The sequence below is a fragment of the Ciconia boyciana genome, chromosome 8 (genome assembly GCF_034638445.1).
Source record: "Ciconia boyciana chromosome 8, ASM3463844v1, whole genome shotgun sequence".
Classification (NCBI taxonomy): Eukaryota; Metazoa; Chordata; class Aves; order Ciconiiformes; family Ciconiidae; genus Ciconia; species Ciconia boyciana.
Window position 1 is genome coordinate 8,528,568 of NC_132941.1, and position 14,234 is coordinate 8,542,801.

Here is a 14,234-nt window from a genome sequence, read left to right on the forward strand (position 1 = left end):
TCTGGTGTGCAAGCAAATATTTGCATGCGTGGTTATCTGACCCAAAAAATACGCTGTACATAAACCAGATATGTAACTAAAACACAGTCTAGACATATCTTAGCCATCTTAAAACATTTTGCTTTCAAAAACCCCAAATCCTTTAAGTTGCTCAGAGAGAACTAAGGGATATAAACATATGGAACTTGGACTTTTGAAATTAAATATATAGAACCAATTACAAAACTTGGATGAAGTCAGTGGAATTATATGAAATAGCACCAAGGGGAACAAGAACCCAGGAGAATCTGCATGCCTTGACGTTATTTATCCTCAGCAGTACAAATTTTCAGCATCTAAGCCAAAATCTTTCCACATTTCTTTCCCCCCCTACAGTGCCAATGTCTCAATTACTGGAAGCACCCAAAAGCAATTACAAGGATTCCAATAATCTTCCTGTATTACTGTGGCTGGACTGCTAAGTATCATCAATAACATGATTATCATTTTGAGAAGAAATTGCTTGAAGTAGAGACACTGTGAGAAAAGCTCCCAAACACTTTCAAAATCATATTTTCAGCAACTCTTACATTATTCAGTGTCCTAATGAGTTCCGGTAGTCTTAGTAAATACCTTCCCATACAGGGGAACTTGACTGCTCATATTTCTCAGGAAGCTTAAGCTGTAGAAAGCCAAAATGTTACCTGGTTTGGAAGCATTTCTTTTGATTTGCAAACTCAGAGTGAAATCCAAGCCACTGACAGTGCTGCCTGGTGGATGGATATTATGCCATCTATTTTATGTCACCCATCTTTTATTTCCTGTGTTTATCTGGGGTCTGGACCAACTGTCATAGCTCCATTTCGTGGCTGACTTGTATCTGTTCAAGTCAGTGGCTTTTATTAATGCTTACAAGCCTACAGCTATAAGGATGCTAAAGATGCAATGTTAGCGCTGTACTGATATATAGATTGCTTCTCCATTAGTAAGAAATTAATGATTGTTCATAAGACCAAATTCACAGCCTTTGGCTTCTCACCAGCTTTTCCATCCTGCAAGTCTAAAGACCAGCCCATGTGAATTTTATTGCTTAGCATTAGAAACATGCCTGGATTTGAACTGAGATATCTGGAATCCAGGAATGTCATGTAATGTCAAGCTAGTACCCTTCAAATGGGAGAAAGATGCCTGCTTGTCCTCTGTACAAACTCGTCTTTCACAGAAGGATCAAAGCTGTACCAATGACATGATGTAATTCAATTAAATGCAGTTCTTCATAGTCATACAAGGCTTTTCAATTTCCTGACCATGTGTAATGAGAGGTGTGTACTCAACACCTCCTCTGCTCTTACAGCAGTCATCAGCCATCTTCTCACCAATAAGGAGAATGGAAACAGTCATTCCTGAGAAGACTAAGAGAGCTTCTGCTAGATGCAAGTAAAATGCTGTCCAGGGCTAAATTGTTGCAAGCCTGAATGAACATTAGGGGACAGTATTGGCCAGGAGTCAGCCTGTTTCTTGCTCTTCATGCTCTCTCTTTATTTACAAGTTGTCTTCCCTTCTCTCTAAATGATAAAGCCCCATTTGTTGCTTACTTATCTAACTGGTCACCAGACATCCATTTTTAATCTGGGCAAATCAATTATAAATATTACAGCCTACAATTACCCTGGGAACTCCTGAAAAACTAATTAGTATGAGTCTTAGCAATGAATTACACCTTTCTCTTGGCTATTTGCAGCAGGAAGAAGAAAAAAAACAACAACCGACACTCAAAAGGAGACCAAACATCTCTTAGCCATAGCAAACAGAATTCAAGGCAGTGTTTAATTATGTTCATATTGTTCGTGAAAGGAAGGGCCATGGTGGGCTGAAAGCCAGGGCACCTGGCAATGCCTAGGGCTTAGCACACATTTTCTCAGGAGATGTTGTAAGATGTAAAAGGCCTTGGCAAAGAGCCTTTGGAAAGGGAAATCTCATGGGACCCTACAAAGTTCATATTATTGTTTACTGTGTAGCAACAAAGGAGGTGAATGCAATAGTTCTTTAAGCTGGAGCCATCTTAACATCAGTGCATAGCTGATTCCCTCCCTTGGCAAGGTCAGAGACTAACTAGAGCCTTGTCTGGCTTTTGTCAGGCAGGAGGGGAAGCCAGGCTGCTGTCTGGGGAGCTCCTGAATTGCAGAGATCAAATTGGAAAGTCATTACAAGGTGTGCACCACACCTTGTAGCAAGTGAATCAAGACACCAAAAGCAGACTAAAGCCCTTCTTCGTTGGCATCTTGTTGCTGTAGTGTATTTCTTACAGGTGTAATTACCTAAAAGCATCATAGTAGTGTCATTTATGTCCTAAATTACTAATTTATGAAGCTATTAAAGGCAGAATTGTACTCTAGAATAACTGCAAATGCATCTGTTTAAGATTAATTTTAAATTCAATACAAGACTTCAGAAGCAGTGTTCCTGTAAAATACTTTTAATAAAACATATGGATTCCTCAAAAGCAAAACTGTGCAGGACCACACACCCTTTTCAATTTGGTGATGTAGGTGGAATTTTAATGTCAAAAAAAAGAAAGGCAAGGCAATCGCAGAGAAGGGAGCATATCTTTGTATGATAAAGATATGCAGAGAAGGCAGCATATCTTTAAAAGCTGCAGGACACTTTACTTACCAGCATGTGTATAACTGTTCATACAATTGGTAAAACTTTGTTGGAAAAGAAAGAGAGATTCCCCTTCCGCGCAGGTGATAACTGTGGTCAGGGAACTTTCTGGGGTTTCCAATCCCTGCTTGAGTGGAGAAAAAGCGCACCCTTCTTTCAGGTGAATTCTGTAATTGCTGAGAACTTGGCCTGTTTAGGTCAGACATAAATCTTTTTTCTGTTTTCTCACAGGGAAATGTCTCATATCTTGAAAAATTTCGAGAAAGCCATTTCCTGCCTTATTTAGTCTATGAACTGTATCAGAGACGTGCTTGGCTCCTTATACACAGCCATATCCCTGCGTTGGGCAGCTTCCAAAGGATTGGGATATATGATGATGGACAGAAGGTTTAGGGAAAGGAGAAAATAGGGTTACAGACAGGGTGATTATGTAGCTACTGGGATGTTATTTTTCACTGCAGAGAGAAGATGAAGACATGTTTGCTTGTTTGTTCATACATTCTTCACAGGGCATCATTGATATGTCTATGACGAGCGGTGGTCCCCAGACTTAGCTTTTTCCTCCTTTTTGCGTGAAGCATTTAACCACTCACTTCCTAGCTTTGCTCTGGCAAGACTGCAGCAAATTTCACAAGAGTGAGAGGGGCAACATGGAAAAAAAAGTAAATGCTCCATTGCCTTCTCTAACGCACTGCAATGCGAGGCCTGTCAAGTGAAGGTCAAGCAGCAACGCTGAACAATAGTCACAGATTCCCTAAGAGGGACAGTTGTCAGTGCCGGATCTTTCCAGCAGAAAAAATAAAACACATTCTATTTTGAGCCAATCAGTAGAACATACAGAGAGTGAGTGACCTGCCACACAAGCAAAATATGAGTGAAAAATCCCAAGAAATTACTTAGGACATCTCCAGTTTTTCTCCATGCCCTGGAAGTGTATGCACAAGTGAAGGAGAATTATGTGTGGAAGAGAGATCATCAGTCATCCCCATGTACAGCATGTAGCTGTAGTTTATCAGCCATAACTATAGACTGTCTTTTCTTATGTGTAGTTCAGCAGGACAGCTGACTTGCAAGGTTTCTGTCCAGCTGTGACCTAACAGGTAGGCTGACTTAGAATGAGGGGTTTGCAGGAAGCACCTGAAAGAAGTGTTTTTCAGTCATACCAGAAAGCTCCAGTTATGCTGACATGTAAGGAGGGACTGGGCTCCCTTCTCCTTCTCCTGATGTTAAGCCAGCAAAAAAACAGAATCATTCTACAAGGTACCAAAGCTTGCTTGCTTTCCAAACCCAAGCAAACAAACAAACACACCCACATACAAAAGAACTAATTAAGATCAAGTCATATCTCAATAAATATGCAAATTAAAAATCAAAACAAAGAAATTCTATTTATCACATCATAAAGTTGCAAATTGCTGTTGTGGCTCCCATCAGCTGGAATAGATGAGGGCTACGAGGCTGTAGGTTTTGAATTAGTAGATCAACCAACATGTGTACATGTTTTATTGTGATAGCTGGGGGACTGTTGGCTGTAGATATATTACCAGCCTTCCCTCCCCCTCTTCTGTACTGTGTTCACATTCAGTGGTATTCATAGACTATATTTGCCTTGGAGTTCTCTAATATAACGTCATTGGTTTTCCTCATTGTTTACCTTCTGTAAGACAATATCATCATTCTTTGGTAAATCTCTTCCATGTCCCCTGGGGTTTTTCTCTTTGTTTTTTTTGGAGGGAATTATTTTTCCGCTTTTAAAAACCAGATTAAAAGAATAAACAAACAAAAATACCAAGTACCTGCCCCTAACAAAAAACACCACAAGTCTGTGTTGGAAAAGAAAGAAAGGCACACCTTCTGCAATGGTATGCAATAGTCTAGATGTTGGCATTTCTGCTCATTACCATGTTTCACCATTTGCATTCTCTTGTAAAGGAGCTGGTCTTTGTGATGTGGAGAAGCAGCATGTAATGACTTTGGGAGCTTCGTTAGTGGGACTCTAGCTGGCTCCCCAGCGTGCCACATGCTGCTACCTCTCCTATTTCAGATGAACCTCTAACCTGCTGGTTTGAACTAGCCCATTTGTATTGCTTTGTTATGTGTTTTACATCTTCTCACAGCAGAAAGTGAATTATTGGGATGGAAGATTCCACATAGCAGAGAGACGTAGCTGGTTTGTTGAGTTTGGTAGTGTAATACTTTCAACTTTTAAGTCACCAGTGTGATTACAGCCTGCATTGTCAGCAAGACGAAGTTGGTACCATCTATTTGCTGTTTGGTAGCTCATTATGTGATTTGTGGTCGTGGCATTGATCCAGTGGGTATCAGTCTATATTGGAGAAACCACTACTAAAGTCAGTGCTAATTGGCTTGCTTATTCACTGTCACAGCAAAGGAGCAAAGGGCAGAACAAACTAGGAAGAAAGTCTTCTTTCCTGACCTCTAAACTTGGTCTAGGCACATCCTCACTGGTGGGAAACCTCTCCCTGCAATATATCTGCCTAAGTATTGATTTGTCACGGTCTTGGTGTTTTGTGTACTATGTACGTAGGCAACATGACAGCACCCATCTTGGAAGGGAGAGCTTTTAAAGTCAATTATAAAGGTTTTATGCATAAATTCTTGCTTCATAAAGACTGTCCCTTCAGTCTTCAATGTAAGGAAATGGCAGGTTTGTGTTTTTCTTTTTCATTCTCTGATTATTGTCTTCCAGATTTCCCTTCCATAGTAAAGTGCTTTTGTGCTAGAAGTCATTTTCCCCTTTTTGTCAGAAATCCAGTCCTAAAAACATTTAGGTTATCAAAAAATTCAGAAGGTCCTCTGTTATTTGGTTTCCCAGCTTTAAGTAATAATAGGGATATTTTTTTTTTAAATTGTTATCCTGTTAATGCAAATATTTGACCTTCAGTTCCTAGGTTGTAAACTGAATTGTTCCGTCTGTAAAATATCAGTGATTTGGGTGGCAGCTATGCTCTGTCCCAACGGCATTAGCAGCTCCTCCCAAACATACAAGTGCAATATTGAAAGTAGATACGCTTTGGTTCTTTTTGATCACAAAGCCACAAGAGCAGAGCTTATAAATGAAAAATCTAGTTCCCCTGAGTTTAGTCAGCTTTGAACATTATCATAGGTACTTGGTATCATGGTAATTCATGGCATACCTGCATATGAAAAAAAAAAAAAAAAAAAAAAGGAAGAAATCAAACCCACTGGTCAGACTCAGTAGAGACCACTGCTTGCTGTTGTTTGTGCTGGGAGGATTGTCCTGGTTTGTTTATTTTGTTTCATGTCATATACTCAATTTCAGTATGAGTTCTTCCTGACCCAGATTTCTGAGCAGACTGAAGTGGAGCCAGAAACTGTAAAAGTGCATAATTATTCTTTTATTTATTTTTTAAGCTGTACAGCTCTATTTAGCTTTCAGAGAATCCTTTATACCCAGCCTTTGAAGTAAACTAAGCCAGAGATCAGCCAGAGAAGGAGAAGTGGGTTGACACTGCTTGTTTCGGCTAGCAGAGTAGTCTGTATACGGTTAAGATCTGGAGTCTCAAAGCTAGGAAAATCTTACGCCTTTTTTGGAGTGCAGAAGAGAGAAGGGATCAATACATCCAAAAGCAATACTTTATACCTTTGGTATGTTCTGAAACCTCAGATGCTGGCACTGCTGTGAAACAGCTGAGAGCTGGAAGATTATTCTGGGTACTGACATGTAAATGAGCAGACCACACATTAAAGCTGTGTATGCTCCATCTGCCAAGCCATTCATTCTTCCCAACTTGGGACAAATTAGAAACTCTGGCCCAGTGGCAGAAGATTATTATTCCTTTCCCAGTCCCCCAAAGCAATACATTCCCCTGCTTTGAGTCTGATTGAAAACATTGACCTGGAGGTGAAAAACACAGTATCTGTCCCCCTGATTCATCCAGACTCTGACCCAGGCAGCATTGAAACCACAAGCTTCTTTCTGGTCTCAAAAAATAACCCAGCTGCCCTCCTGGGCTAAGGGCCAAATGGGAACTAGGCAGCTAGGTAGGAGAAAAACCCTATCCCCCAGAGCCATCTAGTCTAGTGGTTACAACTCTGCCATAAATATTGCATGAGGCTAACCTAATACAACATGTATTGAAAGTGGACATGTAAAGAAAGCCTATGACCATTCCTGTAAGTAAATGGTAGGAGGCTAAGGTGGTGTAACCTACCCTTCTCAGAGCCAGACGACATAGCTGTGACATTTGCTTAGAGTCTCTCCTCAGCCACTTAGACTTGCCTCTGAATTTGGCCCTTCCTCGGGAAGTCACGCTGTCAAAGCCTTTTCATGCTCCTTCCAAAACACAAGCACTCCTGGTATTTCTGCCCTCCTTGGAGCCAGCGTGCTCAAAGACCCAAGAACCTCCGTATTTTGTTTGCGCTGTCTCTTGTTAGCAGTGCTCTGAGCTTGCACAGAACAGGAGGAAAAGATGCCAAAGCACTTCAACCACCTGGATTAATTAGGTCTTACACTAAATATGGAACTACAGTGAGGTGGATGATGATTAAACCAGCAACCTTCTGGAAACTGAATACCTCCTCCTCTACTATATTTCAGCTTCTATAACCTTGTAAGTGCCTCAAGGCAAGAATGGTGGTGTCTGTATATAAAGCACTCAGTTTCTGTATAAGGAATAGCAATAATAGTGATAACAATAATCATTTCTCCTGTGAGGTAGGGAAGTATCACTCTTCATTTTACAGATGGTGAAACAGACACAAAGACATACAGGATCTTGCTTACTGCCACCTCATGCCTTATTAGCAGAGCCAGGATTGAACCCAGGAAACACATTTCTCTGTTACTTGCCTAAGAGAACACACCCTTCTTTGATGACGACCAGTTTCTCTTCTGATTTTTCTGCAGAAGCTGCAGCAACAGCAGCCTGGAGACTGACGATGAACCTCCTTGTGTGGAAGAAATTGATTATAATGCTGACAGTTGCTCTGATGGCGAAGGGGACTTCTCAGAGCTAGACCAAGAGATCCAGGAGTGCCTTTCATGGGTTGAAGGAGAGACAGAAGATGAGGGATTGAACACGGGACAGACATGCAGCTCCAAAGCTCTCAGGGGGGTCTACATTTCCGGCCAACCAGCATCCAACAGTACGGCTCTCCCTCTGTGTTCAACAGCACTTGGGGGGTGCAGTGGGTTCGAGAGCAGCCCTGCGTGAACAAGGCTTTGACTTGCAGAGCAGTAAGCAAATGGGTTACTGCTCATGCTTGCCTGTTTGCCAGCTTTAGCATCCTTCCTTCCCAGATGTGTTGCTCTAGTCCTGAATAGAAAGTTGGCTGTATGTTTGTGTAATCTGTATACATACATATATTGAGAATGACTCCTTATGCTTTGTACACAAGGCAGAGCGAGGGGCCACTGGCCCAGATGGTACTATGTGAGAACATCATCCATTCCTAAACATAACCCTCAGTTTCACAGCTGCCCTCTAGTATGTGGCTTCATACAGATTGACCTGAGGAATGGTCTTCTGAGACCAAGGAACCAGAGATGATTCTCCTTTTCCTACTTTAGGCTCTTATTATGGGAAGCAGCCTTTGCCTGGAAGAGTGACAGTTACTGATGCCTTTGGCCAGAGCTCTTCATTGCCATTCATTTCTCTTGAGCTATAGAGAAATCGCCAGTCAGCAATTAAGTACCACACAGCCACTCGCGCACCCTCCCCTCCACAGTGGGATGAGGGAGAGGAATTGGAAGAGCAAAAGTAAGAAAAGTCATGGGTTGAGATAAGAACAGTTTAATAGTTGGAGCAAAATAATAATAATAATAACAATAATAATAACAATAATAATAATAATAATTTGTAATGAGAAGGAAAACAAGAGAGTGAGAGAGGAACAAAACGCGGGGCGGGGGGGGGAAGTGATACAACTGGTCACCACCCACTGACCGACGACCTGCCAGTCCCCGAGCAGTGACCACTACCCCCAGCCAACTCCCGCCAGTTTCTATACTGAGCATGACGTCATATGGTATAGAATAGCCCTTTGGTCAGTTTAGATCAACTCTCCTGGCTGTGCCCCCTCCCAGCTTCTTGTGCGCCTGGCAGAGCATGGGAAGCTGTGAAGTCCTTGACCAGTGTAAACATCACTTAGCAACAACCAAAACATCAGCATGTTATCAATATTATTCTTATACTAAAATCCAAACCACAGCACTATACCAGCTGCTAGGAAGAAAATTAACTCTATCCCAGCCGAAACCAGGACAAGCATGTATCTGATTTCTGTCTGATCAGAATTTTTACAGTGTTCTCAACAGGTTGGGTCAGGCTGTGTATGCTTCTGAGCTGGTCATATCTCAGCAACAGTGTAGGAAGTCCAATGTGCCATAGTAAGGAAGGCACCAGTGACTGTACAGAGCGGTCCTCTGGAAACCTGGGCTAATTTCACCTCTTTGCTGCACTGGAATGAAGTAGTCCAGCGTAATCTCAGTTGAGTCACTTCGTGCTTGAACTGATGGGCCCAAGTGTAGAATTTGTTTCACAGATGCTGTGAAATTATATTTTCTCTGTGAGACATCCTTCTAGCTAAGAGAGTACAGGTACAACAGTTCATCCTAGGGAACTAGAGCTCCTATTGAAAGCTATTGGGAGTGAGAGGGATTTGGGGCATTTTAAGGAGAAAAACATGTTCTCTTGACATAGCCAGGAGTCCCCCAATATTCTGTCAATAGATTAGCGATGGTGGCAATATCCAAGATTGAATTTAGCCCAAGCATCAGCCCTGTGACTGATTATTCTTTGTTAGTTTTATTATGGTACCACTGAGGAAACCTAGTTCATGGAACAGGACCCCATTGTGCCACACAGTAATATAACAGAAGACATTACTGGCAGGTTATATATAGGACATGTTCTACCAGTGACTCCCATAATGCAGTCAGAACAGCTTCTCCTTTGATCCCCAAATGGAAAAAAATCAGATTTCTTCTAAAGTTGCCTGCAAACACAGATCCTGATTCCTGAGAATCCAACACAGACTGAGAACCCACGCATGTGCCTGACATCCCTAAAGTGTGAAGCCCGCATCACCACATCTCACACCTCATATTGCCTGAACTTCTCACGTGTCTTGGACTCTGCTGCTGCAAATGGGGAATTGCCCTGAACCCAAATGGAACTAACTGCACGATGCAAGAGGCTCCCAACTCTGTCACTACTTTATGAGGCTCAAGGAGAAGGATGAATGTATAGTGTGTTATAGCATTGAAGCCTATAAGGCCTCCATTAGCAGTGATTATTATTATTAATATTGATGCATGACTAAAAGCACCGTGTCATCCTCTCATCTTTATGCTGTTTGTGGAGAGAATTCCTGGTGCAGAATAAGGTTTTCTCTGATGCATTTCTTGAACACCTTTCCCCAGAGTGCCTAGACATATTTTCCAGCAGGAGCTTGCTCTTTGGAGAAATAGCTTCTTCCTGTCCTGCTGGGTTTTCAGTATCCAGGTGTTTTAAAGTCTTCACCAGCATATAAGAGTTATCTGTGTCTCTAGCTCGCTCTTTATGATGCTGCTCAAAAGACAGGCAGCTCAGGTTCTTAGAAGCTGAGCTTCTTAGACCAAACTAATTCATCAGGTATGGTGTGTGTTCTCTGTACAGATGTCCTGTTCTACTTGCTTTAGCGTGCAGCTTGTTGCACACAATACTGAATTTTCATAAAAGGCTGGCTCACAGGAATGGACACAAAAGAGGTAAAACAGGTGTTCCCGTTATAATAGTTTGTATAACATTGCTTCAAAGCTTATTAATAAAAAACGATATATATGCATAGTTAACTTCAAAATCCAACATTCACATGCATGACAAAAAACTGTGCTAGGTCAAGACTGCAGCATACATAGGCCATGGTGTAAGATCTTCAGCATTCAGCACATCCCCAGGACACAGGGCAAAAAATACCATTGCACATATATGTGTCTGCAGATGTGCATGTATACATCCAGAGCTGCTTTTCTCTCCCATGCTGCATTCTGTACCAACACCCTGCCACAACAATAACGGAACGATGCTTACCAAGGCTTGCCAATGGTACACCTTATTGCAAAGGAAAAAAGAAATCTTCTTAAATCAGCATTTTTCTTAATGACACCAATATTTTGGCTATAAATACTATAGGCCAGTCTCAGCCTTCTAGCTGTTTCATCTGAATTTCCTAAGCTAGGGAGAATTCAGTTCAGTGGGAAAACTCTGCCCTAGTTGTGATTCATTGAATCAATAGACTGCAGAAGAGCTGTCCTAATATAATAAAAGTGGAGATGTAGCTTCCATACATTGTTGGAGACAAATGTATATGAGCAGTACCACTGTTTCATAGATCCTTGTGCTAGGAGCTGCAGGAGGTAGAGGGATGGCTAAGGCCCTCAGTGTGTTTTCAGTGTCTGGGATCCAAGCGCAGCAGCTGAGCTGGGAGCAGTGTCCATGCACATCAGCCACACCTGCATAAATGCTGCTGTGCAATATGAAAAGCCTGGCCAAGTCTTCTCCCTGGCAGCTTCCCATGTTTGTGCCAAACAACTTGTCAGCAAGTGGTGAGGATGCTGCAGAAGGCAATGACCAGGCGAAGCCCCCAGCCCAAGGGTGCTCAGCCTGCTGCTGAGACGGTGGGAGCAGAGGAACTACAGCAAGAGGGCTGGGTGATCAATCAGTCGGGAATAGCACCTGGAAACCTCCAGCAGAAGCAGTTTTGTGGGCTGCCTCATTTCTTCCAGGAACTTCTATGGGGAACAGATGCTCTTCTTCTTTTGACAGACCTCTAGAGGTCAGGAGAAGGCCTCCATTGTGCACTGCTCTCTCCATGCTATTAAAATTCTCCCTGAGTCATGGTAATTAAGCAGAACTAGGCTGAGCACAGAGGAACGGAAGTGCATTGACTTTAATAAAACAGAGTGTAAAACAACTTTAGATTAACTCCAGCCTTGTTTATTCTTGCACACTTGTAATTCTGGTTTGGTATTTCCCCAGTGAATGGAGCCGCTGTCCCCTGTGCTAAGGCACGTCACCTCACTTCAGCCTGCTAAGTGCTGAGCAGTGAGGCCAGTGCCTTTTCTTGCTGTCGCTAGCTAATCCCAAAGAATTTGGAAACAGCCGATGGAAAAAGGGAGGGAGGAGAGGGAAGTCGCCCTGCTCCCCACCGTTGCCATTCCTCAAGAGTCAGCAAGGCTGTCAGGTTGAGATGCAAGCCAAATATTTCTATAATGGCCAGAAGAGACGGTGTCCTAAAGGCACTCGCATAGTCCCCACTGCTAAAGCAGTTTTGGGCTCCTGCCAGGCACATTAACTTTTTTTACTGATGCCTTTTGTCTCACTGACTCTCTTAGCAGCTGTGAATAGCTCTGCTCTCCTTCCTCCCCCCATAGCTTACATGACATGGGTAGGAGATGCAGCGCTGAGCAGCACTCACACTGCACCCTCTGTCTCAGACTCTTGCCGGCTCTCAGGCCTGCCTGGCCGCAATAGCCCCTTCCTATCAGAGATGATCCTAAGGATGCCTTGGAAGCCTCTAGTGAAATACATGTGTGTGTAAACCTCTGGGCTAAAAATAAATAATTAAACAATAAAAATAAAAATAATCAAGTCAGCAAACTAAAGGAAGAACGAAATCTAATTAGTTTTATCTGCTGTTTGTTATGAGGCTGTCAGAGCGCTCTGTCCCCTGGTTTTACAGCACTCTGGAATATAACAGTGATAATAATAATAATAATAAACAACCGTGCACTGGGTTGTTTTTGAAGCAAGCAGGAAGCAGATTAAGGAGGGGAAAAGACAGCAGCCCCTCTCCTCTGCTGCTTTTCTCCTCCTGCCAAAAAGCAGAGATGCAGGTGATAGCTCTATCTCCTCTCTTATCTGTCCTTGGACAAGATCCACTGCCCCTGTCCGTCACTTTGTGAGACACAAAGCACGAGTGGGCAACTGTTTGGCAGCCAATTCAGGACACTCAGATTGTATTTCTTGCTCTGCCACAGATCTCTTATGTGCTCTTCACCAAGTTGTTCATCCTCATCTCCCAGCCTCAGTTCTGATGTGAGGTATAAATAAGGCTTTGATTCCTCACAGCAAATACAGTAAGGTGTGAGTGAAAGTAGATGTGTGTTTTGGGGAAAGGAGGGGAAAAAAGAGGGAAGTAAAACTACCCAGGTGTTTGCTCTATACTGATTTCAGCTGTTGCCAGTTGAGAAGGCAGCTGGAATTATTCTGTGCAGGAGTGTGGTGGTAGTTGCCATCACTACTTTCCACTTCAATGATGTGCGGTGATGGTGATGGTTTGTTAGGCGGTTCTTCTTTGAGCTGTGCTGGATAATTTTAAAAGTCTCTCCTTGCAGGTTGTTATCAGCCTATCCTGTCCCATGGCCTGGTCCTCACAGCGTGGAAATTTTTACACCTGTTTTAGGGAGATCAGGATTTAACCCTGTGTTTGAAAACTCTTGTATGGTTTTCCAGGCACAGGTCTGGACACAAGGCTCCAGCTGGAGATAATATGCAAACGCTTGGAGAACTAAAAACTCTGTACACGTAATTGCATTGGGAAAAGATGAAGGAGAAGGCTAAAGAAAGAAGAAATAAATCAGAGGAGAGGAAGGAGGGGACTCAGTGCAGGGAGAGGGATGAAGAGAGCAGATGGGAATAGGAGTAGGGGGCACTTGGGGGAGACACAGGCAGAGAAATGGGAGAATTGTTCCTATTTGTGCATCCTCTTCCGTCCCCAGATAATGTGTTAGTATTAACGCTATCAAGAAACAACCCTCTCTACTGTAGAATAAATCTGCCACTGTATTCCCCACTCCATAAAAGGCAGCCAAGTCTGTATCCTCAGCGCTGCATTGTGTGTTCAGCGCTGTGTTTTGTGAGTGCTTTTCATGATGGTTAAGCCTGTATCATTTCTGGCCTTAGGTTTCCTCTCCAGGGACTGACATCCTCAGACAGGTTCTGAGGAAGATCCATGGCATATTTTTGTCGATGCAGCAGTTTGAGGCTACTTTCCTCATCTTTTCTTTGCTCTGCTTCTTTTATTTCACTTTTAAAAAGTGGAAGGGAGAGAAATGAAGGAGGTGAACAGGAGAGAGCGAGAGAAAGGAGAAGGCAAAAAGAAGTGCCCTGCTCTGAGTCTAGCAAGATCTCCAGCAAGATGGTGAGGCAGCTATTTTGGCATCAGGGGCTTTTTTTGCCTTTAAGCTGCTTGTAGCTCGTGCAGGGACCAGCAAGAGGAGAAGACAAATCTACCACCAAAAGCAATCATCCACTGGATGCCCTGGCAATAACTCCAGTCCCAGTAAACTACTGTAGCCTTTGGCTAACAGAGCTCTGGCCACTGAATGCTGGCTCCTCAGCTCCTGATGTGATTGCAATCACAACCCTGTTTCTTGCCCCCTTGCTCCTAAACACCTGACTGAAGGGTTTTCCTGAATGGTTTCAAGTGTATGCTCTGGCAGCTCATGCACAGACCTGCAAGGGTTTCCTGCCTTTGCCTCAGCATTTCCATAAAAAGTTATTTAGCTTTTCTGTGCTTGTTTCCCCATCTATGAAGTGGGGTTATTATTTATTTTCAGTGAA

At 42.8% G+C, this 14,234-nt stretch overlaps 1 protein-coding gene across 1 annotated transcript in view; it reads left to right on the plus strand.

The window, feature by feature from the left end:
• The window catches only part of AGBL1 (AGBL carboxypeptidase 1), a 274,909-nt gene extending 266,953 nt beyond the window's left edge, over positions 1-7,956 (plus strand). Inside the window, exon 21 of the mRNA XM_072870404.1 lies at positions 7,535-7,956. Within this exon, the coding sequence (XP_072726505.1) occupies positions 7,535-7,841 (307 nt within the window). The 3' untranslated portion in view covers positions 7,842-7,956. The remainder of the gene's footprint in view (positions 1-7,534) is intronic.
• The last annotated feature ends 6,278 nt before the right edge of the window (positions 7,957-14,234 follow it).